The sequence below is a fragment of the Camelina sativa genome, chromosome 8, assembly GCF_030686135.1.
Source record: "Camelina sativa cultivar CO46 ecotype springtype chromosome 8, ASM3068613v1".
Taxonomy (NCBI): Eukaryota; Viridiplantae; Streptophyta; class Magnoliopsida; order Brassicales; family Brassicaceae; genus Camelina; species Camelina sativa.
In genome coordinates this window covers 24,601,245-24,625,604 of record NC_141887.1, presented here as the reverse complement: position 1 = coordinate 24,625,604, position 24,360 = coordinate 24,601,245, and the positions used below count along the sequence as shown (strand labels likewise).

Here is a 24,360-nt window from a genome sequence, read left to right as displayed (position 1 = left end):
TTGCAATCTCATTTTGGAAAAATGAAGAACAAGAAAAGAAAACATGGTTATGGTCTGTTACAACAAAAGAAAAGGTGTGTATAACTAAAGCAAAAGATTCTTAAGGACTAAAAGAACAATCATTATGAAACAAAGTATAAGGAGTATCGTCGCACATTTCACCATTGGTCCTTCTCTTTGTGTTCTCTCCGCCTGTTGAAATGTCTCTATAAGGTGAAAATTCTGTAGTATTCACAAAGAGTTTTTTTGGTAAAGAATCAAACCTTTTGTAGTTGTTTAAAGCCTTCCTCGACTGATGTAGAAACATTTTCGACATTGTAGTCTATCCGATCAACAATAGTTCCCTAATTGATACAAGAACATAAGAAAACTAATTGTTGAGAAACCAATAAAAACTCTGCATCCATTTCTATCCCTTTAATCAAAAAGTCAGCAAGAAGAAACCTGGTCAATCACAAGAGCTGATAAGTCCTTCATTATCTGAGCAAGGTCATTCACGGACCCCAAAACCTAAAAAGAAATCTGAAGTTAAATCACCATTGAAAAATGAAACAAGCAGCTCCCTAAAATATCGTAGAGTAAAAGCTTCCAAGCTACCTGTTGTATCTCTCTTTCCCTTTCCGCTGAGACATGTTGCCCTTTCTTCAACTTGATTGTCTGGTGTTCATCAAAACCCTAAGATTTGTTGAAGACCAGTGATTCTCAGTATGGTATTAGCAATGTAAGCAACGCAATGGTACTTGATTGGGAAAACTGAGTTTTTCTAGCTTGACAACCATAAGAAGTGTTTCGTAATGTCAAATATATACTTTTACGCATCGATTAAGCACTTACCATCCCACCAAGTTCATCGTCTTGATCCAGTCTCGGCATCTTTCCGTTCAAGTTAAACTCCAAATCTACTCCATCCTGACCCTATGATTAGAGAAGCCAAATATAAATAAGAGCACCAAATTCGTCCATGTTAGGGTGCTCAATACAAAAATCACAAGATTCAAAATTTTGTTTGTTTGTTTCTTAAAAAGAAAGGAAAGATACCTCTTTCTGCTGCTGGAGACGTTTCAAATACATAGACTGTTTTCTGCGAAGCTCCATGGAGAGGTTCTGAAGATCTGTTGCAAGAGAACGCTGTCAAAAACAGTATGTCAAAGAGTAGGTCAAGTCCATTGGAGAACCCCACTATACATACATGTAGACAGAACTTCAACCTCATGCTATAAACTTAAAACATATATTAACCCAAAGTTTGTTACAAAGGAATCAAAACCCAAATTTACTTTGTACAGTTTTCCTAACTGATAATGTCCACAAGATAGTAATCAAGAAAGTTTCATCTGAGGATCATTTAACCACCCAAAAGCACAAAAAGAAAAGGTAATGGCTCCAACAATACCTGCACATTTTTCCTGAGATTTGATTCTTCTGAAGGCCCTCTGGTAGATAACTTCTGCAACCTCTTTTCTGAATTCCTCAACAAATCAGTGATATCATGAATGAGCAACTCGACTTCACGTTGAATCCCTTTGTTATCTCCAAACGTAGGCATCAACGCCTTTGAATGAGCCTTTGATAATTCACCCATTTTGTCTCGCACCTTCTGTATATTATAAGTTATCTCCTCAGAATCGTCAACCCAAGCTGGTGGCATACCAATTGTGAAGGCATCACTACTGCAAACAATCACAACAAAGATAGAATGAACAAATATGTCAAAAGCAAGAAAACAAAGCTTTTTTTAAACCCTAAACTACTCTCCATAGTCCAATTCAATCACAAATTTCGAATCAATTCCCCAAGTTTTTCGGAATCAAATCACAAAATCGGAAATAACACTTTATATATTATTACCTTGATGGACCAGGATCACTGGTATTCAAAGGAGCATAAGAAGAGTGATTTGACCGAGAAAACGAACCGCTGACCATTTCGATCACCGGACCACCGAAAGAATCAGACGCCGATAGAGATAAAGGAGCACGCGCGCTCTTACACGCATCCCTGTGTTTCCTGTACACCGTCGTTCGATTCCTCGTCGTCATCAATGCCCAAATCAATTGATCCTCAACAAAAATAAGTTCTTGTACACCGTCGCTCAGTTCCACGTCGGAGAAAAAAAAACACGATCTCGGATTCGGAGCTTGCGTCGTCGGAGAAAAAGCAAAACGAATCTGAATCGTCAAATAAACAACGTTTCAGACTTAACAACGAAGGATGATGATTATTTGGGCTTTATTAAAAATGGGCTTGAAAAGCCCCAATGATATATTATTAGGCTTTTTTTTGCCACTTGTGATATTGGGTCAATATAAGTGTGTGGAGCACACGTTTTAAGACGATGACGCAATAGACGAAAGTGTCCGTGGACTCTACGCGGCTAGAACTAGAAGTCAACAAAGAGACGGCGGTTGTTTAGGGGTAAACTACTCAATTAGGGGTAGTTTGGTCATTTAGCTTTACCTCAATAGATTCGTGTCCATGGATTCTCCTTGTAAGAAAAAAAGAAGACCACATTTAAAAGGTCTTGCCTTTTAGGTGTGTTTCCTCGCACTTTCAGGCTGAACAAAAAAGTACTGACAGATGCTAATAAATTATAAATACACGAGGAGCAAGAATATGCTCATTTAATAATTGTAATAAATAAAAAAAGTGATCTGAGATTTTAATTTCAGGTTCTTTTTTTTTTTTCTCTTTTGGATTCAGAATCAAATGGAAGAAGCTTTGTTGGGCATTTGTGGGTTTGATTCTTCCAAGAAATATCGATTAGAAGAACTTGCCAAGTTTCAGTCTGGTTAGCTTCAAAATCCCTTTTTTCTTTTCTTTTTTTTTTTTACCAATTTGATTTAGCTTTGAGTTTTTGGGCCCTTACAGTGTAGTGGGTTTTAATTTTGTGACTTTTGTGGTGTTAATTAAGGTTTTGTGAAACATTTTGTTTAGTAGGTTCATGTATTATTGAGTTTGAAGATGATGAAATGGCAGTGGAGTATCCGTGCCCGTTTTGCTCAGATGATTATGATTTGGTTGAATTGTGTCACCATGTCGACGAGGAGCATCAACTAGACGCTAACAATGGGGTAATTGCAGTTCATATGCATCTTGTCACGAATATTTCTCTTTCTATTTAGGATTATTATTTATTTTCTTATTTCCTTTTCTCATAGGGTTTTATCTTACGGTTTATTATATACATATAGAGATGCAGTCTAGGTTGTAATGACTCATCCAAGCTAGAGAGTGCTTTGGAGGTTTCGATCGGCCGAGGTTGAGTGTTTTACTCTTGTTACGTTAGTGTTCTGTTTCTCTACTATTATAATAATAAAGGGTTTTGTTCTGAAACTGGTTATATCTCTAACACATCTTCAAAATTCATTTGCTTTTCTTTTTATTAGACACTGAGGTTTTACAATGAAACAGTAGTTAGTTGTGAATTTCGATGTTCTTTGTACTCTAGTGCTTTTGCATGCTTACTTTAGTAGGTAGGAGGATTGTGGTTCTGTCATGAGAGAGAGAGAGAGTTGGTACTTTGTAGGGACTCTTGGATTTTACTTCAGTTGGATAATTCCCTGATGCTTATAGAGATCACCTTTAGAAAGTTATAACCGGTTCAGGTTTGAGTGATGAAAGTAGTTTTTTTGGTGATGATAAATGTAATAGCTTCTTACAAATTCAGCTTTGGTTTGTGATGTAGATATGTCCGGTTTGTAGCAGACGGGTGAAAATGCATATGGTTGATCACATTACCACGCAGCACAGAGATGTCTTAAAGATATCCTTTTTTAATTTACTCTTCTTGCTTTTTAACCTTTTTTCCAAATGATGGTATACTTCTATCGAGGCATTTGGGTTCCTTGACGAAAACTTACCTTTTCAAGGATGAGACATATTCAACATTTTCTCCAGGGACTAGGAAATATTTACAGTCTCTAATGGATGAGCCACTGTCTACTATTGATACATCTAAAAGTGTTCCTGACCCGTTATTATCATTTATCTACAATCCGCCGTCACAAAACCAGTCCAAGCTTGTACTGCCTGATTTGTCAGGTGAAGCAAGCTTGGAAGAGAAGAGCTCTGTTAGGGATTCAACGGATAAGTAAGCATCTTCTTTTTGACATTTTCTTTGTTCTGTGTCCCTTGTTTCACTTTCTCAAACCTTGTCTTAAGTTTCATTTTGTCTTTTGCATGTTCTCAGAGACGGGAAACTGCTGTCTCCCTTGTCAGATACGGAGCTACTAGAGAAGGCACTGAAGAGAGAGTTTGTACAAGGTTTAATATCATCAGCCATATTCGATCACATCGACAACTTTTGAGTAAGAATTAGAAAAGATGAGATACATTGTTTGAATCTTTGTTGCTCTTAGTGTTTAAGTATTATATATGATACTCTGGCAAAGTACACTAGAGTAGTCTATAAGATAAGCCAATGAGCTTCTTCTGTTTATCTTCAGACGTCTACTTTGTTTGTATACAGCTCATAATTCTTTAGTTACTTGAGGTCGGAGTTTCCTTAACAACCACTTCTTGCGTAGTTTTACATCTAGAGCCAAGAAAGTTTTCGCCTTGAGTTCATCTTCAAGCAGATCACAAGCATCTAATATAAGTTCCTCATCCATGTCTGGTAACGCTTGAATAGCCTCAACTGCATCCTCTATTGCCATGGTTTGGGTTTCATCAACTCGAGGCTTCTTTGGGTTTATAGGGCTTGTATCAGTATTAGCAAGTTGATCTCTTTTGTTCTTTGGGTCAAACAAAAGAGAGTTGCTATCTTCTTCCTCAGCTGAAATAGACAAATCTGTGGTTCCACTGGTCTTGAATTCGTGGAACTCAGTTTCAGGGTCAAACCAATCCATAGCTACAAAGCAGTTGTTTTCTTCGTTCTCAGAATCACCACAGAGCACACACAGATCTTTATAGTACGGAATTGGCCGAGTCATAAATTGCCTTGCATCTCTATGAGCCTGCAGTTGTTTCAGACAAGACCACACTTTTTTACAAAGAGACTAAAAACCATAACTAAACAACTAAACAGAGCAATCAGTTAGTTACCTTTATATAGTCTTGCCAGACTATATCATCAGCTGTAACCATTTGACGCTCATCATCCCAAGCAAACCCATCTGATCGAAGAATTCTCTTGATCGCGTTGAACTGTCTTCTCAGAGTCTTATACCGATTCTTCAACACATCAACATTAAAGTAAGACTCAAATTTCGCATTGAAGAGATTAACCATCTCAGTCCAAGCTTGTTTCCGAAAAACACCTTCAATCTGGTTTCCTCTCCTCGCTTGGTCCAGCATCAGATCAATGAAATATCTGTCCATTGGCGGATGCCAAGTAGTCCTGCTCCGTGTGATGCTACCTCCTTTTGTGTTAGACATGACTGTCGACGATTCACATATTCTGTTGTAACCTTCTTCTTCTTCCTGAATCAATATCTTGGTTTCTCCCTGAGTATTATTCTCCTCAGCTGAATCATTCACAAATTACTTACAACTCAGGTGAAGAGTCTTTGTGACAAATGTACAGGGAATAATGATTCAAGTAACAGTAGACTAAAGATTGTACCTTTGTGCTCAGACATGTAAATCAAGCACAGATCTTTGTAAAAAGGTATCGGCTTTATCCGAAAACATCTCGAATCAGGATGAACCTTCAAGGAATCAAAACCAAAAAAAAAAAAAGTTAACCCTCAAGAACAAGACACAAAGTCACACAAGGAAAACAAAACGCAAAAAACACACCTTGAGATACTCATCCCAAACGCAGTTATCGGCAACAACCATCAGTCTAGTTTCATCCCAAGTAAAACCATCTTCTCTCAAAAGACTCTTGACAGATTTAAATAAGTTCCTCAACGTCTTATGCCTGTTTTTCAAAACATCTTTACCATATGGAAACTTAAACCTGGCAGTGAAGGAACAAGACATCATCTTCCAAGCTCGTTGACTAAACAAATGGTCTTCGAATCTGTTGCCTTTTCTCACTTGTTCCACCATCAGCTCGATGAAGTACTGATCCATTTCAGGTGTCCACACCGTTCTTAATCTCTCGTTTCCGTTTCTACTAAGTGTGCTCATTATGTATATATTTCTCCTTCTTCTAGCTATACCTGACAAAAATTCGATTTCACGAACACAAAATTTGAAATTGAGAAAATCAAATTACGAAATCAGATATAAGATTGACGAACCATGACTTAGATTCGACTAAATAAGCTAGAGACCAGAGAATCGTCGCTTACAGAGAGCTCCGGCGAACGGGAAATTGATGTTCCGGTGAGAATTTAGGGGATACGGTTGTCCAGGATAAGGTTAGGTTTACTCGCGCAACCAATTTAGAAAACTCTATGGGCTTATATTACTTTGTTGGGCTTTAACTAATTATGGGCCTAAAATATTAAACCGACAACGTTTCGTCTAGGGTTTATCGTTTGGGAGTGACGTTTTGTTTTCTCCCTTTCGTCGTCGTCTGCGTGAGAGATGTCCACAAAATTTTGGGGTTTAAATTGACAGAAGAAGAAGATCCCGTTTCCCGGCTATCTCAAGAACATCTCCATCTCCTGAGTATTGTAAGTTTTTAAATTTTTTTCTTAACATTTGTTCTTAAAAATTATGTGATTTGTAATTAGCTCAGTATCATCGAGTTTAGTTTTGGTAACATATACATTTCGGAGTTTATGATTAGATTCTGATTAGTGTATTTGTTTCTTGGTAATTACTTTTTGAGAGGTTTTTATGAAATGAAACGAAGAGAGTAAAACCCTAAAAATTAAGTTTCTTGTTTTTGTTTCAATTCAACACAGATAAGTCGATGAGTAGCTTCAACGGAGACTCCATGGATGATTTCAAAGGCCTCCGGATAACTCAGCTCGACGATGATGAAGATGAGGAAACTGCAATGGAACCCGTAAACATTGATGAATTTGATGATGATGATGATGATGATGACGAAGATTATGAGCCTGTGACGTTAGGTTTCGTTGAGAGTCCTCGGTTCCCTTGGTCGAATCTTCGTCAACTGTTCCCTAATCTAGCTGGTGGTGTTCCGGTACTATGTTAAAACAGCTTTTATGTTCTTATGTATTGATTCTTGGTTCTTCTTCCTTTTTATGTGTTCTTATGTATTGATTCTTGGTATAGGCATGGTTAGATCCAGTTAATTTACCGTCAGGGAAGTCAATTCTGTGTGATCTATGTGAAGAGCCTATGCAATTTGTACTGCAAGTAAGTTTCGTACAAAGTTAGTTTTGTTGTTTTTGCATGTTTATTGTATCAGTTTATTTAATGGGGTTTGTGGGGAAATTTGGCAGCTCTATGCTCCTATCATGGACAAGGAATCAACTTTTCATCGGTCGTTGTTTCTCTTCATGTGTCCATCAATGTTATGTCTCCTCCGTGATCAACATGAGCAATGGAAACGTTCCCCCGAGAAGGCTTTGCGGAGGTAGAAAGATACCTCTTACTATATATATATATATTGCATCTTTGTATTGTTTTGTCTCTTCTTTAAGGTGGGTTGTTACACTAAAGTACTGTGGTTTTTTTGGTTCCTGAAGTATGAAGGTTTTCCGTTGCCAATTGCCTCGCGTTAATCCTTTTTACTCGAGTGAGGCTCCAAAGCACGATGGAACAGACAAGCCATTGGGAAATGGAGGTATTGTGAACTAATTGATGGGTTTGACTCAATTCCGAGAGAATTCTCTTTTAATCGTCAGTCAATTCTTGATATTGTCTGCTTTACTTTCAGCTCCTCTTTGCACGTGGTGTGGAACGTGGAAAGGAGATAAACTATGTAGTGGCTGCAAAAGTGCTCGATATTGTTCACCGATACACCAGGTGTGTGCTTATGTGCATCGTAGTTTCTGTTGTTTTCCGCTTGATCATCTGCTCTTTTTAACAAATCTTTACATTCTGTCTGATTTCCAGGCCCTGCATTGGCGCATGGGTCATAAATCCGAATGCCAACAGCTTCGAGCGGTTATTGAGACATCTGACTCAGACCCTGTCAATAATAGGGTCGCCCTAACTCAAAAACAGAAAGGTTAGCAAAAATTCACAAACTTTTCTTAGCCTTGGAACTGTGTGTAAACCTAATGATATTAATTAATATTTTGATTTGTGCAGTTGCGAGTAAGAGTCTATGGAAAGAATTTGTAGTGATCCATGAGGATGAAAGTGAGTATGATACAGAGATGTCCGGAGATGATGAAATAGCTAAATCTTTGGTCTCAAAGAGAGAAGTTAACGACCAAATGCAATCGCTAATGAACGATTATGAGGTAAAAGTCACTTGTCATGGCCATTTTTGCAGACTTCAAAATGCCTCGAATTATTCTCAATTTTCATGCTTGTGCAGGGAGATGCTGATAAAAAGATTTGGGTTGATTTCCAGCAACGTGTAGCTAAAGCCCCTGAACAAGTTCTAAGGTGTGATTCAAACAAACAAAAGTTGTGAATTTTTGCATACATTTTTTTCTTGATTATCTTATAACATCAAATTGTGAAATACATATTGATCCAGATATTCCCGGAGCTCTGGTGCTAAACCTCTTTGGCCAATGGCAAGCGGACGAGCCTCTAAATCTGAGATACCCAATTGCAAATCTTGTGGTGGTTCTCTTTGTTTTGAATTTCAGGTAATTCTTTCGCTTTTCACGAACTCTTCTCTCATGAAACTTGTATTGACCTTGTCTTAGTCACTTCTTTTGTTTATCTTATAAACTGGTTTAAGAATTGACCAACATTTTTAGTTGGATCAAATCAACTTTTGACCAAGAAAAACACAAATACATTTCTCTGTTCTTGCATATTGGAAGCTTGGCTCTGTTCTTATCATTTTAATGGCGGTTTTATCAGGTAATGCCGCAGCTACTGTTCTTCTTCGGCGGGAAGAACGATAGGGAATCTCTCGACTGGGCAACAATTGTGGTGTACACGTGTGCGAACTCATGTGACTCGAGCTTAAGTTACAAGGAAGAGTTCGTCTGGGTTCAACTATATAGTCAGACAACTTAGAATCTTGTCCTCTGTTTCTGTTCCCTGCTGGCTGTTGCCTCGAAAGTTTCGTTCCTAAAGAATCCGATCGAACCGAACCTAGTATTTGTAAACTTTTCATGGGTTTGTTTGTTTAACGATCTCTATAAAGATTTCTGTGAAAAAGGTAAATTTTAAAAATTGCTTCACCTATAGTAAACTTCGATTTACACTAACTTATATCTCGCTATAAGCAAAAACAATTATGGGCAAAGCTGTTTGATATCTCTTGTAGTTCACCTATGATCCCAGCTCAACTATGATTATGTACTAAAACATGTTGATAAGGGTATTACTAAGATGATTAAGAGAGAAAAAGGGCTGGAATTAAGTCTCCGGAAACAGTACGAACTACTGACAAAAGTTATCATATTTGTCACAAACAAAGAGTTTTCACAAAGCTGGAATACAAAAACCATTCAAAATGACTGCTAAAGAGAATTCAATGCTGAGCAAACTTCTCACTTCTTAGACTTTTTTGCTGGTACCCTGCAAAACAAACGACCCAATGAAAAAGAGTTTAGAATGTAGCCACAACAAGTTACAAATGTGGTTCACATGTGATTAAGATCAAAACTCACTCAGCGGTTTGAGCAGGTGGTGCAACGGCAGGTATGTCTCCTCCTCCAGGGCCCATGGCAAGACGCTCCTCTCGTCGAGCATGTTTCCTTTCTCGGCTAGCCTTGTTCTTAGCCCTCTTAGCCTCAAACTGGTCAGACAAAGTCTTCTCTCTAGCCTTCTCAGCCTTGGATTTGTGAATGCTTTCCATCAAGACACGCTTGTTCTTATAGACGTTTCCCTTGACTTTCATGTACATGTCATGGTACATGTGTCTGTCAATCTTCTTCGTCTCCCTATACTTCTTTAGAAGACGCCTCAGAACTCTCATCCTCCTCATCCACAATACCTTAGTCGGCAACCTCGCCTCTCTAGTACCCTTCCTCTTACCTTAACCATTAATACACAATAGCCGCATAAAACATCTGTGGAGAGTTTTTTAAAGAGTGTGTGTGGGTCAAATGTAACATACCATAACCAGCGTGACGTCCCTTTCTCTTTGCTATATTCAACTGACGTGCTCTGGAACGTGAGTGGATCTTTGTTGGCTTCCTGATGATGAATCCATCCTTCACAAGCTTCCTGATGTTTTGGCCTAAATTTACACAACAATCAGAAATTAAACCCAAATTGCCAGATGCATACAGATGCGTCACCATTTCATATCGAAAAACAAAACAACAATCATGAACCAACAGTGTTACATGGCATGTTGATTCAGTAACTAACAGAAAACATAGTGAATCCAAAGCTATCTAATAGCAACACCATTTCCTAGCTCAAATTCATCTGACTAAGTTCAAATCATTCAACGTCTCCTACAAAATTAAGCTACATAAATTCATAATCTTCTGTATTTTCTACGAATCTTCAATCGCAGATATAAACAATAACGAGACTGAGTAAGTTAAAACTATATCAACAACATTTGCAAGTATGAAAAACAACATACGCGAATTGGCCATGGAGATATCACTCCCTTCGTTCGGATCGAGCCATACTTTCTTCTTCCCGCACTTGAGCACTGATGCTGAGAGCCGCTTCTGAAGCTTCAACGAAACCATTTCAGCTTCCTCCCTTGTGGAGATTGTGATTTTGGCGGAGAAGAGATGATCGTAGAAGACGATATCTTTATATATGACATTTTCTAGGGTTACTCCAGCCGGCAAAAAAAAAAAACCTATCATTTTCTAACTGAGCTTAGCATAAAGCCCAGTAAAGGCCTAGTTTTCAATTTAACACCCAACCATGTAGCCCATCATTGACTTTGTACAAATAGGCGTTGACCTTCTTTCTCGTAACACAAAACTCTCCCAACCCAAAACAAGAAACAAGGCAAAAAAAAAAAAAAACCACCAATGGCCTAAATATAGATTGAGAGGGAAGATGAAAACTTAAAAATAGAACAACCGATGTAAAAGATGTTAAAAAAAAAAATAGAAGAATCCAAAAATAAATGTTTCTAAGCTCTTTAAATAACAATTTTCTATATTAATTATTCTTCTTAATAATTAAGAACCACGAGAAGAGAAGTTGAGAAAGAAGAAGAAAAAAAAAAAGAAAACGATGAAAATGGTTGGAAGGATCTTTCTCCTTTTCCTCTCCGTCTACGTCACGGTGGCCATAGCAGGTAAAGCTCCACCACCAACATTCACCGAGAAAGGCAAAGCCCTAGTGGAGAAACTATGCGAGAAATCCGAAGACAAAGCTTTTTGCGTTGCAAGCCTAACCTCACGTCCTGAGGCAGCAACCGCAACCGCACCAAAACTAGGCGTGATCGCTCTAAGCATCGCGTCCTCAAATGCTTCGGACACATCTTTCTACATCAAAGCCAAACTGAAGCAAAAGAACCTCGAGCCGGCACTCGAAGACACCCTCGACGATTGTTCTAAGAATTACTTAGACGCGGTCGCCCAGCTCGACGATTCTCTCGCCGCTTTGATGCAAAACTCGTTCATCGACGTGGATATTTGGCTAAACACGGCTATTAGCGACGGTGAGGCTTGTGAAAATGCTTTGGACGATCGTGCCGGTAATGATGTTGAGCTTGCTCGTAGGAACTCAAACTTGTTGAAGCTTTGCAAGGACGCTCTTCTCATTAACACTATTTTAACTCCCTAAATTTTAAATTTGTTGCTGATTAATTATATATATGTGTGTTCACTTGTTATACTTTTTTTAAAAAAAATGGCTCGCTTATTTGTACTGAGTGTAAATTTTAACGATATTTGAAAAACTTGTTTTTGGAAATTTTGGATGATCATATTGGAATATATATATATATATACATATAGTTCAGACAATAAATATGGGAAATTCTCTTGTTACATTCCCCTAGTAGTGACCGGTAAATGAAATCAAATTTGTGTATTTTCTTTTCCCTCCTTGGCTCCTTCTAGTAAAATACAATTAAAAAAAATATGATATCATTCATTACTTGAAATATCCCTAATTAGTGTTGGAAAGCCTCACGCGCCCCACGCGCCTAGGAATTTTCTCTCTCAAACTACGCGAACCCTTTCCTTTTCCCTCCACCTCCGCCGATCTCGGCGTTGGCCCCCTCCGGCCACCATGGCCAAAAAGAAGCCCAAAAAATCCCCTCTTCACAGTACCCACACTGGTGCTGCCCCTTCGAGTGTTTCCCTCCCGCAAACAGTGCCGCTTGAGACGAAGAAATCAACTGGCGCAGTTCCCGAAGCACCCAGATCTGAGAAGTTACCTGAGCTCACCACGACCTCGGCTAACGTAGTAACTCCCGAACCCAACGATTCTCCTGCTCACGTAGTGGAGAATGTCGTCAACCCCGGAAACTCAACTGCCCAAACCATTGCTATCAGCTCCCCAAGGAACCCTGATATCAATATGAGCACAAGTAGCGGCCATACTTTGCCTGCACAAACTCAGTCTAAGGCGACTCAGATGCAACCCCAGGAACCAGCTAATAAGACCACGCCAACTGCAGTCTCGCCGTGGAAGAACCTCGTCAACGGCAACACTATCAAACTAGAGAAAAAAGGTACCCCTTTCACTCTTGAATCAGGGGAAGCTTGTGTAACTATCCCAAATTCAGTGATTGAGAAGAACAAGAAAGCTTGGGATAGTTTCATCCTTGGGCAATTCTATGAAGACCCCCCCTCAAGAGGTGCGGTGCAACCATTGTTAATGGAATCTGGAGCCGCCAACGAAAGGACATTTCGGTATCCAAGATGGAAGGAAACTCTTTCCTTTTCAGAGTTCCTTGCCCTAATACTCGAAGACGCATCCTGAGCCAAAGCCTATGGCAAATTGACGGCCAGTCAATGTTTGTGGCTAAATGGTCTCCGGAAGTTCAAACTACAAAACCGGAGTTATCAATGGTACCGGTTTGGCTAGAGTTTGTTGGTGTTCCCCTTCAATTCTTCAACCGCGAGGGGCTTGAGCACATCGCTGGTCTAGTTGGTCACCCTGTCTGCTTACATCCACATACAGAAAACCTGATCAATGTGGAGGTGGCTAAAGTTTACACGGTTATTGATCCACGGAAGCCCCTTCCTGAGGCAGTCAACGCCCGCTTTGAATCCGGCCTGGTAAAACGTATTCAAGTCTCTAGCCCGTGGTTGCCCTCCCTATGTTCTCATTGTAACAAGGTAGGCCACACGGTCTCTCGATGCTCTAAAGCGCCTGCTACATGCTCCTCATGCAGCTCAGTAAAACATTCTACAACTGACTGCCCGAGAGTCAAAAGGGATAAACGCCAAGGGAAACAACCTATTGTAAGTCAACTACCCATTATTGGCGCCCCTCTTTCTTTGTCTCCCACACAAGGCCAAACAAAAGCCACCAAACCCATTCCCCCACCGGATTCCACCTCCTCTGAAATAATTCCTCTGTCAAATGAAGACCAACACAAACGTGAAACACCACCTTTGCCTACTCATTCCCCTGTCAGAACACCCCATTCGCGTGCTATGGACTTTGACGAGGGGAAGCTCTGCATCGACTTAAGGGACAACCTGTTCTCCCACCGATCACCCAAAAATGACACCACTCCTGAAGATACCTCAGGCTCTAGCTCTGACAACATCTCCGAGGAAGATGATAACCCGGAAGTTGAAGAGGATCGGTTCCTTAAGGTCATATCAAAGCGAATGGAGAGAAAGAAGATGCGTAAAGCTCGGGCTGGAGGTCCCGTTAACCTCTAAACCGCATATCCCTTTATGGATATTTTTTGTTGGAATGTAAGAGGTCTAAACGACCCTGTAAAGCGGAGAAGCCTTCGGAAATGGTTGAAAGTACATCAACCCCTTTTTGGTGGGATTATAGAAACCCACGTCAACCCGGTAAATACGCAAGCTATAGTATCATGCGTTTGTCCTGGTTGGTATTTTGAAAATAATAATGAGTTTTCAGATCTTGGCAAGATATGGATAGTATGGCATCCCTCAGTTCAAGTATCAATACTTCGGAAATCTCTCCAGATGATCACTTGTCAGGTGAAATTACCTTTTGTTCATCAACACTTAGTTGTCTCTATTGTCTATGCATCTTCCACCAGCCAAGCTTCAAGAAAGGATCTGTGGGCGGAGATTGTAGACATTGCTGGAACTCCTACCATTTCAAGCAACCCCTGGACTGTTCTAGGTGACTTCAATCAAACGTTGTTGGCCCATGAACACTCTTCACAAGGCACAAACCTAATGTTCTCTGGTATGCGAGATCTGGAACAGTGTCTAATAAACTCCTCGCTGGCGGACCTTCCATACTGTGGTAATACCTTCACGTGGACAAACAAACATACCATCGGATTGGTAGCTAAAAAGTTGGATCGTATTGTTGTAAATGATGAGTGGATCGGAAACTTCCCATCTTCTTTAGCTGTTTTTGCTGAACCTGCTTTCTCAGACCACACCCCGTGCTGCTTATACATTGATTGCCAAGCCCCAAAGAGGAAGAAGCCTTTCAAATTCCTGGCTCTGCTCAATCACAACCCGAATTTTGCTCCTTTAATAAAGCTCTGGTGGGATGCATTAACTTTCGAAGGAACCAAAATGTTCGCAATCGCCAAAAAGTTGAAGTTTCTGAAGCCTGTGATCAAAGATTTCAGCAAAGCTAATTACTCAGGGATAGAGAAAAGGGTACAGGAGGCGTATGCACATCTCATTTGTTGCCAACAGGAGTTACTGCAAGCGCCCTCAACTACACTAATGTTGCAGGAAAAAGAAGCTTTCAAAGTTTGGTGTGGTCTGGCAAGAGCTGAGGAATCGTATCTCAAACAAAAATCTCGCATCTGCTGGTTAGAGGAAGGGGACAAGAACTCCAGATTCTTCCACCGTGCTATCATCACAAGGCAGGGTTTCAATGAAATCTTTCTCCTCCTTGACAACAACGACGAGGTGGTGGACTCGAAACAAGGCATTCAAACCCTTGTGGTAGACTTCTATAAAAACCTGCTCGGGGAGCGATCACAAAACAATGTCGCTTCTGCTTCAGAGATTGCTGCTCTAATCCCTCAACGATGCTCTTCAACTGCCAAACAAGCTCTCATCTCTCCGGTTATGCCTGAGGAAATACGAAAAGTGGTCTTTGCATTACCAAGGAACAAAGCCCCAGGACCAGACGGCTACTGTGCTGAATTCTTCACAGCTCACTGGGAAACAGTCGGACCTGCCGTGACAGAGGCAGTTCTTGAATTTTTCACCTCAGGGAAGATGCTTAAACAGTTAAACGCCACAATCCTGACACTGATCCCTAAGGTTCCAAATGCTCAGAAGGTCACTCAGTTTCGACCCATTGCCTGCTGTAACACCCTATACAAAGTCATCTCGAAACTCCTTGCCAACCGACTCAAAAAGGTGCTTCCTGATCTTATCTCAAACAACCAAACTGCTTTCATTCAGGGGCGTTTACTTGTTGAGAATGTCCTTCTGGCCACTGAGTTAGTGCAAGGCCTCAACCGAAAGAACATATCGTCTCGAGGTATGCTTAAGGTGGACCTTATGAAGGCCTTTGATTCAGTCCACTGGGAATATATATTGAACACACTCAGAGCAATGGAGTTTCCCTCCCAGTTTATCTCCTTGATACATCAATGTATAACAACAACAAGCTTCTCGGCCTGTATCAATGGAGAATTGTGCGGATATTTTCAAGGAGCCAAAGGATTGCGTCAAGGGGACCCCCTCTCACCCTACCTGTTTGTTCTGGCTATGGAAGGGCTCACTCAATTGCTACAGAGAGACTTCAGTTCACAGCAGATAGGCTTCCACCCCGAGGCCATCAATCCTCCCATCTCGCACTTAGCCTTCGCAGACGATATCATGATTTTTTTCGATGGAAAAGTCAACTCTCTCACTAATGTTGCGGCAGCCCTCGAGGAGTTCTCCAATTATTCCGGTCTCAAAATGAACCTGACCAAGACTGACCTATATGTCGCATGAGTGAACCAAGTTGAAGCCTCTCAGATGGCTGCTCTAGGATTCAACATCGGTTCACTTCCCATTCGCTACCTTGGGCTCCCTTTAATGCACAGGAAACTGAGATTAGCGGAGTATAGACCTCTACTTCAAAGCCTCACCAACCGGTTTTCCTCCTGGACTTCCCGTGCTCTATCTTATGCCGGCAGACTTCAGCTTATAGCTTCAGTAATCTATGGTACCATCAATTTTTGGATGTCAGCACTTATACTCCCAAAGGGCTGCATCAAGAAAATTGAGTCCCTCTGCACAAACTTTCTATGGAATGGGGACGTATCTAAGAAGGGCTCAGAAAAGGTTGCTTGGCAAAATGTTTGTCTCCCAAAGGATGAAGGTGGCTTGGGTCTCAGATCTTTAACTCACTGGAACAAAACTCTGATCCTCAAGCTTATCTGGCGGTTGTTCACGGCGAAAGACTCCCTATGGGCTCTTTGGATGCGCAATAACAAAATAAAAGACGGCTGCTTTTGGAGTTTGGATATAAAGAAGCAGAGTTCCTTCACTCTGATAGCTATGCTCAGGCTTCGCCACTTTGCGGGCAACTTCTTGAAAGCCAAACTTGGTGATGGTCAACAAATAAGCTTCTGGTTTGATCATTGGACCCCTTTTGGACCCCTAATTGAATTCATGGGAACCACAAGACCCTATCAAACCGGAATCCCTCTTCAAGGGAAAGTTGCCACTGAAGCGTCCGACTCAGGCTGGGCCCTGAGACCAGCAAGATCACCCCAAGCAGAGACTCTTCAAATTTACCTTTCATCAGTGCTATCGCCTTCACTTTCCACAACCCCGGATACTTTCATTTGGCGAGTTGGAACAGAGGATCTAGCAACATTCTCCACCTCCAAGACTTGGGACACTCTTAGGCCTCGAGCAATTTCCCCAAGATAGACAAATCAGGTTTGGTACAAAGGAGCTATTCCTAGGCATGCTTTCCTCTTCTGGTTGATGCAACAGGACAAACTTTCCACAAGATCACGTTTGCTGCGATGGGGTTTACAGATTGACCCTAGTTGTTGTATATGTGGTCTTGCTTTGGAGACTCGCGACCACCTTTTCCTAAGATGCCATTTCAGTGAAACGCTTTGGACAACTGTCAATCGTCGTCTCGGGTACAGACCTTTCACGTTCCACACTTGGGAAGCCTTCTCGGTTTGGTTGGATCTTAAAGATAGCACTGCTCCACGATGCCTCCGAAAGTTGACTGCACAGGCCACTCTGTATGCAATTTGGCTAGAGCGAAACAACAGATATCACAACAATTCCTCCACTGATGCTCAGACCATCTTCAAGCACCTGGATAGACAAATTCGAGATGCCATCCTGGCAAAACAGAGCAGACGAAAATTCAAGAATCTTCTCCTCGTATGGTTGAAATATGGCTAGACTAACCTACTCATATCTTTGACTCTGATCACTCCTTCTTTGTTTTTATTTTTTTGGGCAAAGGATGAGGACTGTATAAAGCTTTTGTAACTTCACCAAACTATCGGTTTATTGAAATTCACATATTTTCAAAAAAAAATTTCATTACTTGAAATAGGATATAAGAGTTGATACCTCATCAAAACATTAAAGATATGATTAAACAAATAGACGACTAACTAATCATATACAATTAGTAAACCATGAAGAAACTGAATTTCCATGTTGTTTTCAATACTAAATTTAATTATTTTTTCTCGTAATTATCATTTGCGTCAATACGATAAGTTTCTCGTTTTTGTTTTGATGGAACTCCATAATTATCTAAAAATATCGGTAAAAGTCAAAAAAGTAAATATTTTTATTAATTTAACAATTAATAAATAAAAGAATAATCAATAATATTACCAAAGTTTATGATGATTTAATTTTGACAACCACATAATTGTGCTTACAAAATAATTAGAATCAGGTATAACTCATCAAGTATTTTCCATTCATTTATATTCTACATTCAAAAGGCTTTTTTTTTGGTTAAAAATGTTAATTCTAATAATTTAAAATTTATATGTTAACTAAGGAGGTCATTTAATATAATTCATAATCCTAATCTTATAGTATGACTTAAAAAAAAAAAAAAAAAAGTATTTTAACACAAAGGGTGAAAGGGAGAATAAATATACAATAATCTTTGACCACCACCACAAGCACAAGGGGAAAAAAATAATATCTTATTTTGTGTTTTTGTTTTCTGGCTTTTGTATATCGGACGGCAATTGTGTGGCCAGGGAGGGCTTACCTGAGGACTCTTTGATATCTCTCTCTCTCTTCTCTTCTATTCTCCCTTCTTCTTCCTCTTCCTCTTCACATCACTGTGTACATCTCTCTCTCTCTCTCTCTATTCTATCTTTTCAAATATCTTCCCCTATCCTAATTTTTGAACTCGCCTCTTCTTCCAAAAAAAGAGTTTATTATACCAATCTCCCGTCTCTGCGATTTCGGAGTCTGTAGATTTTTTGAAAATTCTTTGTTCGAAATCAATCAAATGGTGGATCGATTTAGTGGGATTGCTTTGCCTCATTAGCAATGACTTCTGCTTCTTCCATGTCCGGTGCGTTTTCTTCTCTCTCTCTCTCTCTCTCTTTTTTTTGTTTGTTTCATCGCTTTTCTATTATCCGAATTGGATTATAGATTTTATTTAGCTATCCAATTGAATTTGGAAAGCTTCTTGTTTTTGTGTATGTGTGCGAGGGAGAAAGTTTGAATTTTGAGGTGATTAGGTTATAGACTAGTGGCTTCTTTGAGTAAGTTCATGTGCCAACTAAAAATATCCTACCTTTCTTGTTGAGGACCACAGTTACTACTTAAAGAACCTAGCTTTGACTTCATGAATCTATTTTAACCTTCTTCTTTTTTGGCTGGTTCTGTTTTGGGTTTACTGATTTGATTATGTGTGTGTGCAATGCAGTGTCTGTGGAATGTGTGAACATATGTAATCTAACCAAAGGAGACGGGAATGCAAGAAGCGATTGCAATGCTCTCTCCTGTGCTTGGAAAGCTCCAAGAGCGTTAACTGGTTTTCTAGCTAGCACTGCTCATCCACCTGTTTCTTCTTTGTATTCATGCGGCAGAAATGGAAGAACGACCAGAATGAAATCATCTGTAAGTATAGTTTTCTTTATTGCTTTCTGTTTATTATGTAGCAGGGTGTTAAAGATTATCTTTTGAGTGTATATTTCAAGCTCCAGAACTGTGTCTTCTACTGAATTTTTGCATGATCACCTTGTTCATGTTGCCATGTTGGGAGGTTTTGGTATCTATTATGAGGTTCCTTATGGTAACTCCTTTGGATAATGCAGTGCGCCTGGCAGAGGTATGAATATGAAGTAGGCTTTTCTGAGGCTCCTTACTTTGTAAATGTGAGAAATATCTTAAAGTCCAGATTTTCTTGTGGAAATCATAAAAGATGGCAACTGTATTGCGTATCAGCTGAATCTTCTGGTGCATCCGATGATGTTACCGTTGAAACATTGTGGGAGGTACGATACACCGCCCTCTTCTTTATCATTTGTCATTCTATTACTCTATTAGAATGATACTCTCAATCTTTTTACTTGATGGTTATATCTGCAGGACCTTTTCCCATCAATATCTTACTTACCCTGTAAAGAATTAGAATTTGTTCGAAAGGGCCTTAAGGTATGATGATATAAGTTGCTTTATATTTCAAAGGCTTCTGTCAACTACATTTCTATACGATTTCCCCTTCGACATGTTATTATTGAAGTTTATTTCAGTTTTCTGGTATTCATTTCTTAATTCAGTAAGAAAGGTTTGTGCAGTTAGCGTTTGAGGCACATCATGGTCAAAAGAGACGTAGTGGGGAACCATTCATTATACATCCAGTCGCAGTTGCTTGTATCCTTGGGGAACTTGTGAGTTGCATGATACTTCGTTGTGAATATGGATTCACATGAAGATTAGATGGAAAGCTTAATAAGTTACTTTTGTACTTGTTTAGGAACTGGATTGGGAGTCTATTGTTGCTGGATTACTCCATGACACAGTTGAAGATACTAATTTCATTACTTTTGAAAAGATAGAAGAAGAGTTTGGTGCAACTGTGCGTCACATTGTAGAAGGGGAGACCAAGGTCTGCCTATGAGTGTTTGCTGAAATATTATTCCACGCTTCCTTTGCCACGAAGTTCATTATTAACAGAAGCTTTTTCCCTTTTAGGTGTCAAAACTGGGAAAGTTGAAGTGTAAAACAGATAGTGAATCAATACAAGATGTAAAAGCTGATGATTTGCGGCAGATGTTTTTGGCAATGACGGACGAGGTTTCAATCTTTTAAGATTCTGTTTCAGTTGGTGTTGTTATATTATTCATCAGCAAACCTAACTGCTTCATTCCAGGTCCGCGTCATTATCGTCAAGCTAGCTGACCGGTTGCATAATATGCGAACTCTCTGCCACATGCCTCCGCATAAGCAGGTGATTCCTTCAAGTAGTTTAGATTTGTTACCGAGCCAGCTCTCAGCTCTATTTATTTATTTAGGATAACTAATGAATTTGTGAGTTTCGTCCAGTCCAGCATTGCAGGGGAGACTTTGCAGGTCTTTGCACCTCTAGCGAAATTGCTTGGAATGTATTCCATAAAGGTATAGAACTTGACGTATTGTTTTCGCTTGCTATAATTCGTATAAAAATATTATGCCACGAGGTGTCCATATGTTTTGGTCACATCAGTTAAATTGTTTGTGTGTATATGAAACCTAATTGTCTCAGTTATTGTGTCCTATGGCATTCTGAGTTCTGTGGTGGTTATTTTGCAGTCTGAATTGGAAAATCTATCTTTCATGTACGTTAGTGCTGAGGATTATGATAGAGTCACAAGCAGGATCGCCAACCTCTATAAAGAGCATGAAAAAGAACTCACTGAGGTAATTTCAACTCATTATCCTGTCTGAGCTTTACTGACAAAATATTGGTTTTAAAAGAAAAGGAGCTTTGAGAAGGATGTTGATTATCAACATGCACGCTCTCTGACCTTCTGAACTGTAAATTCATCTGGGATTTTATTTAGTTCATCTGCATTCACAGAGTCCTACTATGTATCTTAGGCAAACAGAATTTTGGTGAAAAAGATTGAAGATGATCAGTTTCTGGACCTTGTGACTGTGAATACTGATGTTCGATCTGTTTGCAAGGAAACTTACAGGTGAATTCATAAGCGAGTTCTTCATTTTACTATGTAACCGATCCTTTTCTTCAGCATCTGAAGTCTCTTATTTTTACCTGCAGCATATATAAAGCTGCGCTCAAATCGAAAGGATCAATCAATGATTATAACCAGATTGCTCAGGTTTGTGTTGTACTTCCGTCTCCAAGTTGTACTAAAGGTTTCAGAACTTCTATCTGTGAGCTTAATATTATTGTTAACACGCTACTTCTTGTAACTTGATTACTTTAGCAGTTACGGATTGTTGTAAAGCCAAAACCTTCTGTGGGGGTCGGGCCTTTGTGCAGTCCACAACAGGTGAAATCCCGATGAAAAGGAAGTGGGTATCTTTTGTTCCGATTTGTTCTGGTGTGTCACTTAGCTTTCTTGCTCTGTCGTCAATGCAGATATGCTATCACGTTCTTGGGCTAGTCCATGAGATCTGGAAACCTATTCCCCGAACTGTAAGTATCTGATCTTCTGTACTTTCAGGATAAATTTTCACTACATTATGTCTGCTGAGCATGTCTGACCTTTTTATTACAGGTGAAAGATTACATTGCAACCCCAAAGCCTAATGGCTACCAGAGCCTCCATACTACTGTGATTCCGTTCTTGTACGAGAGTATGTTTCGACTGGAGGTTCAGGTATTTGAGATAATATTGTTTCATCACATTTCTTAGAAAATTCCCAACAACTTGTTTTTTTCTTTCAAAGAGTGAAGCATGGGGAAATTCAGGCCGATTTAATTGGGTAAGTCTACATTTTTCTCTGCAGATCAGAACTGAGGAGATGGACTTGATTGCTGAAAGGGGCATTGCTGTTTACTATAATGGCAAGGCTCTTTCTGCTGGATTAGTTGGAAATGCGATTCCTTTAGGTAGAAATTCAAGGGGGAAGACGGGTTGCCTCAACAATGCAGATTTTGCACTCAGGGTATTTACTGACCATACTCAGAAGTAAAAATGCATAGAGACGTGCTAGATGTAGGCAGTGATATTTTCTTTTTTGCTCTTCCCAGTATGATGTTAGTTATGACAGTTTATTATTCCAGGTTGGGTGGCTCAATGCAATAAGGGAATGGCAAGAGGAGTTTGTGGGTAACATGAGCTCTAGAGAATTTGTGGATACCATTACGAGGGATCTTTTAGGTAGTCGTGTGTTTGTATTCACACCTAAAGGAGAGGTAAGAACTACACCTCAATGCCTCATAAACATCATCAAATTCTCTTCGTGTTTACTTAAGGGCTTTGGGTATCCTATTTGCAGATAAAGAACCTTCCGAAAGGGGCCACTGTTGTTGACTACGCTTATCTAATTCACACGGAAATTGGAAACAAGATGGTAGCAGCAAAGGTATTTTTTTTCATTCCTGTTGTTCATTCCATGATATCTTTAAAATAGCAACTGGACCAGACTTTAAGGATACTTAATGGCTTGACACTGCAGGTCAATGGTAATCTTGTTTCTCCAACGCACGTTCTTGAGAATGCTGAGGTCGTGGAGATTGTCACCTACAACGTTTGTACCTTTTCTCTCATGCATTTGTTTTTCATTTCTCCTTGGCTTCATCAACTCTAGTACCTAGGTTTCACTTTCACGAGCTGTCATGTTTAATATTATTGTCACATCACAGGCCCTCTCAAGTAAATCTGCTTTCCAGAGACATAAACAGTGGTTACAACATGCCAAAACAAGGAGTGCTAGACACAAGATTATGAGGGTATGTTGTTGGAATTCGCTTACTTTATGCTTATTGGCGTGCTATTACGGTATTACTAATTCTTCATGTCTCTCCTCTTGTTTCAGTTCCTAAGGGAGCAAGCTGCACAATGTGCTGCCGAAATTACGCAAGATCAAGTCAATGACTTTGTGGCAGACTCTGATAGTGATGTGGAAGATCTCACAGAAGATTCAAGAAAGAGCCTACAATGGTGGGAGAAAATCCTCGTCAATGTTAAGCAATTCCAGTCACAAGACAAAAGCAAAGATACATCACAAGAAAAAGGCAGAGATACAACACCAACGTCTCAAAATGGAAGCATTTGGGTCCCAAAGGTGAATGGAAAACACAACAAAGCAATTAAAAAGTCGAGTTTGGATGAGCCAGAGTTCCTCCTACCAGGAGATGGGATTGCCAAGATTTTTCCTGCTAACATCCCTGCTTATAAAGAAGTGTTGCCTGGCTTAGACAGTTGGCGAGACAGTAAAATTGCTTCATGGCATCATCTCGAAGGTCACTCCATCGAATGGTTATGTGTAGTGTCCATGGATCGCAAAGGTATGTTATCTTTGATTTCTTCTGGTCGTGATTGATGATCCCAACAACTCGAAAGGAAAAATCAGAACTGTTTGTTACAATTTGGCAGGCATAATCGCAGAGGTTACAACAGTCCTTGCAGCTGAAGGCATCGCAGTATGTTCTTGTGTGGTGCGTGCCTTAATATTAACTTACTTCTGAACCTTTCATAGTTTCCAACGACTCATCTCACAAAGCTTATGGTTTATTGCAGGCCGAGATTGACAGAGGAAGAGGATTAGCGGTAATGTTGCTTCAAATAGAAGCAAACGTTGAAAGTTTGGTAATATGTCCTTAATGTTCTAAACTCTCTTTTTTGGACCTTCAGTGACTAAGCACTAACCCGTGTCTCTGTGGATATGTAACTCCCAGGTTAGTGTTTGCGCTAAGGTGGATCTAATCTTGGGTGTGTTGGGATGGTCGAGTGGTTGTAGCTGGCCAAAATCAACAGATAATGCTCAAGTTCTTGAGTGTTAAAGCCAAAGGACTCACGTTCTTGGCCGTGAAGTTTTGTCATGTTCACTGGAAAAATAAGCAAACTGAAGAAGAGAGAGTCTGGTTGCTCAAGTAGAGGTAGAGAGCTCTTATGATATTCTTGAAAATATATATCATTTTGTTTTGATAAAGAAGAAAAAACAAGAAAAAAGAGAGTCAAATTCTTTTAGAAGTGTTATGTTCAATAAATCAAGGTCATTGTATATAAAGACCAAAAAAGAGTGGGATGAACATACGATGTAATATGTAGATACTCCTGTAAAACCTATACTTGCACATAGAGGAAGATAAAAAGACGGATGCATTTCCCAAAACGATTTATTGTATAATTTGTACGTAGTTTTTAGTTTTTCTAAATCTACAGCAGTTCTCATGTGT

At 39.7% G+C, this 24,360-nt stretch overlaps 9 protein-coding genes across 30 annotated transcripts; 6 read left to right on the top strand and 3 right to left on the bottom strand.

Annotated features, from left to right (window-relative positions):
* Nucleotides 1-11: 11 nt before the first annotated feature.
* Nucleotides 12-2,267, bottom strand: LOC104707881 (syntaxin-42). Of its 4 annotated transcripts, none has more exons than XM_010424325.3 (8): nucleotides 1,849-2,267; nucleotides 1,394-1,667; nucleotides 1,039-1,128; nucleotides 835-915; nucleotides 598-675; nucleotides 445-510; nucleotides 264-344; nucleotides 12-192 (listed from the first exon to the last, which is right to left on the bottom strand). In XM_010424325.3, the coding sequence occupies exons 1-8, from the start codon at nucleotides 2,037-2,039 to the stop codon at nucleotides 85-87; spliced, it is 969 nt and encodes a 322-aa protein (XP_010422627.1). In that variant the 5' UTR covers nucleotides 2,040-2,267; the 3' UTR covers nucleotides 12-84. The 4 variants fall into 4 exon arrangements, with proteins under 4 accessions (XP_010422627.1, XP_087318578.1, XP_010422626.1 ...); XM_087462452.1 differs by having other exon boundaries at nucleotides 1,039-1,112; nucleotides 1,394-1,670; nucleotides 1,849-2,231; XM_010424324.3 differs by having other exon boundaries at nucleotides 1,394-1,670; nucleotides 1,849-2,200.
* A 210-nt stretch (nucleotides 2,268-2,477) lies between these two features.
* Nucleotides 2,478-4,511, top strand: LOC104707878 (protein DEHYDRATION-INDUCED 19 homolog 5). Of its 7 annotated transcripts, XM_087462457.1 has the most exons (7): nucleotides 2,491-2,567; nucleotides 2,701-2,788; nucleotides 2,938-3,071; nucleotides 3,159-3,258; nucleotides 3,686-3,763; nucleotides 3,861-4,090; nucleotides 4,190-4,511. In XM_087462457.1, exons 5-7 carry the CDS (start codon nucleotides 3,716-3,718, stop codon nucleotides 4,305-4,307), a joined length of 396 nt encoding a protein of 131 aa, XP_087318583.1. In that variant the 5' UTR covers nucleotides 2,491-2,567; nucleotides 2,701-2,788; nucleotides 2,938-3,071; nucleotides 3,159-3,258; nucleotides 3,686-3,715; the 3' UTR covers nucleotides 4,308-4,511. The 7 variants fall into 7 exon arrangements, 6 of the variants coding, with proteins under 6 accessions (XP_087318580.1, XP_087318583.1, XP_010422620.2 ...); XM_087462454.1 differs by lacking the exon at nucleotides 3,159-3,258 and having other exon boundaries at nucleotides 2,478-2,567; XR_015564174.1 differs by lacking the exon at nucleotides 2,491-2,567 and having other exon boundaries at nucleotides 2,574-2,788; nucleotides 3,192-3,258.
* Nucleotides 4,254-6,336, bottom strand: LOC104707879 (L10-interacting MYB domain-containing protein-like). 3 transcript variants are annotated; one of them, XM_087462446.1, is made up of 5 exons: nucleotides 6,240-6,336; nucleotides 5,740-6,107; nucleotides 5,564-5,648; nucleotides 5,044-5,465; nucleotides 4,254-4,955 (listed from the first exon to the last, which is right to left on the bottom strand). In XM_087462446.1, the coding sequence occupies exons 2-5, from the start codon at nucleotides 6,073-6,075 to the stop codon at nucleotides 4,470-4,472; spliced, it is 1,329 nt and encodes a 442-aa protein (XP_087318572.1). In that variant the 5' UTR covers nucleotides 6,076-6,107; nucleotides 6,240-6,336; the 3' UTR covers nucleotides 4,254-4,469. The 3 variants fall into 3 exon arrangements, with proteins under 3 accessions (XP_087318572.1, XP_087318573.1, XP_087318574.1); XM_087462447.1 differs by having other exon boundaries at nucleotides 6,189-6,305; XM_087462448.1 differs by having other exon boundaries at nucleotides 5,740-6,101; nucleotides 6,189-6,305.
* On the top strand, nucleotides 5,635-9,171 carry LOC104707880 (uncharacterized). 3 transcript variants are annotated; one of them, XM_087462450.1, is made up of 14 exons: nucleotides 5,635-5,800; nucleotides 5,910-6,023; nucleotides 6,199-6,308; nucleotides 6,419-6,566; nucleotides 6,801-7,045; nucleotides 7,138-7,221; nucleotides 7,308-7,441; nucleotides 7,554-7,651; nucleotides 7,745-7,833; nucleotides 7,924-8,038; nucleotides 8,122-8,276; nucleotides 8,354-8,424; nucleotides 8,519-8,633; nucleotides 8,854-9,171. In XM_087462450.1, the coding sequence occupies exons 5-14, from the start codon at nucleotides 6,809-6,811 to the stop codon at nucleotides 9,010-9,012; spliced, it is 1,257 nt and encodes a 418-aa protein (XP_087318576.1). In that variant the 5' UTR covers nucleotides 5,635-5,800; nucleotides 5,910-6,023; nucleotides 6,199-6,308; nucleotides 6,419-6,566; nucleotides 6,801-6,808; the 3' UTR covers nucleotides 9,013-9,171. The 3 variants fall into 3 exon arrangements, with proteins under 3 accessions (XP_087318576.1, XP_010422625.2, XP_087318575.1); XM_010424323.3 differs by having other exon boundaries at nucleotides 5,683-6,023; XM_087462449.1 differs by lacking the exons at nucleotides 5,635-5,800; nucleotides 6,199-6,308 and having other exon boundaries at nucleotides 5,947-6,023.
* Nucleotides 9,172-9,334: 163 nt separating this feature from the next.
* Nucleotides 9,335-10,725, bottom strand: LOC104707876 (large ribosomal subunit protein eL19y). The gene is made up of 4 exons (XM_010424314.2): nucleotides 10,541-10,725; nucleotides 10,061-10,183; nucleotides 9,612-9,978; nucleotides 9,335-9,519 (listed from the first exon to the last, which is right to left on the bottom strand). Exons 1-4 carry the CDS (start codon nucleotides 10,650-10,652, stop codon nucleotides 9,492-9,494), a joined length of 630 nt encoding a protein of 209 aa, XP_010422616.1. The 5' UTR covers nucleotides 10,653-10,725; the 3' UTR covers nucleotides 9,335-9,491.
* A 295-nt stretch (nucleotides 10,726-11,020) lies between these two features.
* Nucleotides 11,021-11,838, top strand: LOC104707875 (pectinesterase inhibitor-like). Its single transcript, XM_010424313.2, has one exon. The coding sequence runs from the start codon at nucleotides 11,155-11,157 to the stop codon at nucleotides 11,707-11,709; it is 555 nt and encodes a 184-aa protein (XP_010422615.1). The 5' UTR covers nucleotides 11,021-11,154; the 3' UTR covers nucleotides 11,710-11,838.
* Nucleotides 11,839-12,521: 683 nt separating this feature from the next.
* LOC147940418 (uncharacterized) lies at nucleotides 12,522-13,769 on the top strand. The gene has a single exon (XM_087461297.1). The coding sequence runs from the start codon at nucleotides 12,795-12,797 to the stop codon at nucleotides 13,767-13,769; it is 975 nt and encodes a 324-aa protein (XP_087317423.1). The 5' UTR covers nucleotides 12,522-12,794.
* Nucleotides 13,770-16,028: 2,259 nt separating this feature from the next.
* Nucleotides 16,029-17,426, top strand: LOC147940417 (uncharacterized). The gene is made up of 2 exons (XM_087461296.1): nucleotides 16,029-16,913; nucleotides 16,998-17,426. Exons 1-2 carry the CDS (start codon nucleotides 16,029-16,031, stop codon nucleotides 17,424-17,426), a joined length of 1,314 nt encoding a protein of 437 aa, XP_087317422.1.
* A 716-nt stretch (nucleotides 17,427-18,142) lies between these two features.
* Nucleotides 18,143-24,296, top strand: LOC104707874 (putative GTP diphosphokinase RSH1, chloroplastic). 9 transcript variants are annotated; one of them, XM_087462441.1, is made up of 25 exons: nucleotides 18,169-18,576; nucleotides 18,934-19,127; nucleotides 19,325-19,338; nucleotides 19,432-19,504; nucleotides 19,599-19,664; nucleotides 19,808-19,900; nucleotides 19,987-20,118; nucleotides 20,205-20,306; nucleotides 20,383-20,460; nucleotides 20,556-20,627; nucleotides 20,802-20,909; nucleotides 21,090-21,187; nucleotides 21,271-21,331; nucleotides 21,443-21,505; nucleotides 21,595-21,651; nucleotides 21,734-21,835; nucleotides 21,966-22,124; nucleotides 22,243-22,374; nucleotides 22,458-22,544; nucleotides 22,638-22,709; nucleotides 22,825-22,911; nucleotides 22,998-23,469; nucleotides 23,558-23,619; nucleotides 23,702-23,770; nucleotides 23,860-24,296. In XM_087462441.1, the coding sequence occupies exons 1-25, from the start codon at nucleotides 18,552-18,554 to the stop codon at nucleotides 23,962-23,964; spliced, it is 2,583 nt and encodes an 860-aa protein (XP_087318567.1). In that variant the 5' UTR covers nucleotides 18,169-18,551; the 3' UTR covers nucleotides 23,965-24,296. The 9 variants fall into 9 exon arrangements, 7 of the variants coding, with proteins under 7 accessions (XP_087318565.1, XP_087318567.1, XP_087318566.1 ...); XM_087462440.1 differs by having other exon boundaries at nucleotides 21,440-21,505; XM_087462439.1 differs by having other exon boundaries at nucleotides 18,143-18,576; nucleotides 19,325-19,504.
* The last annotated feature ends 64 nt before the right edge of the window (nucleotides 24,297-24,360 follow it).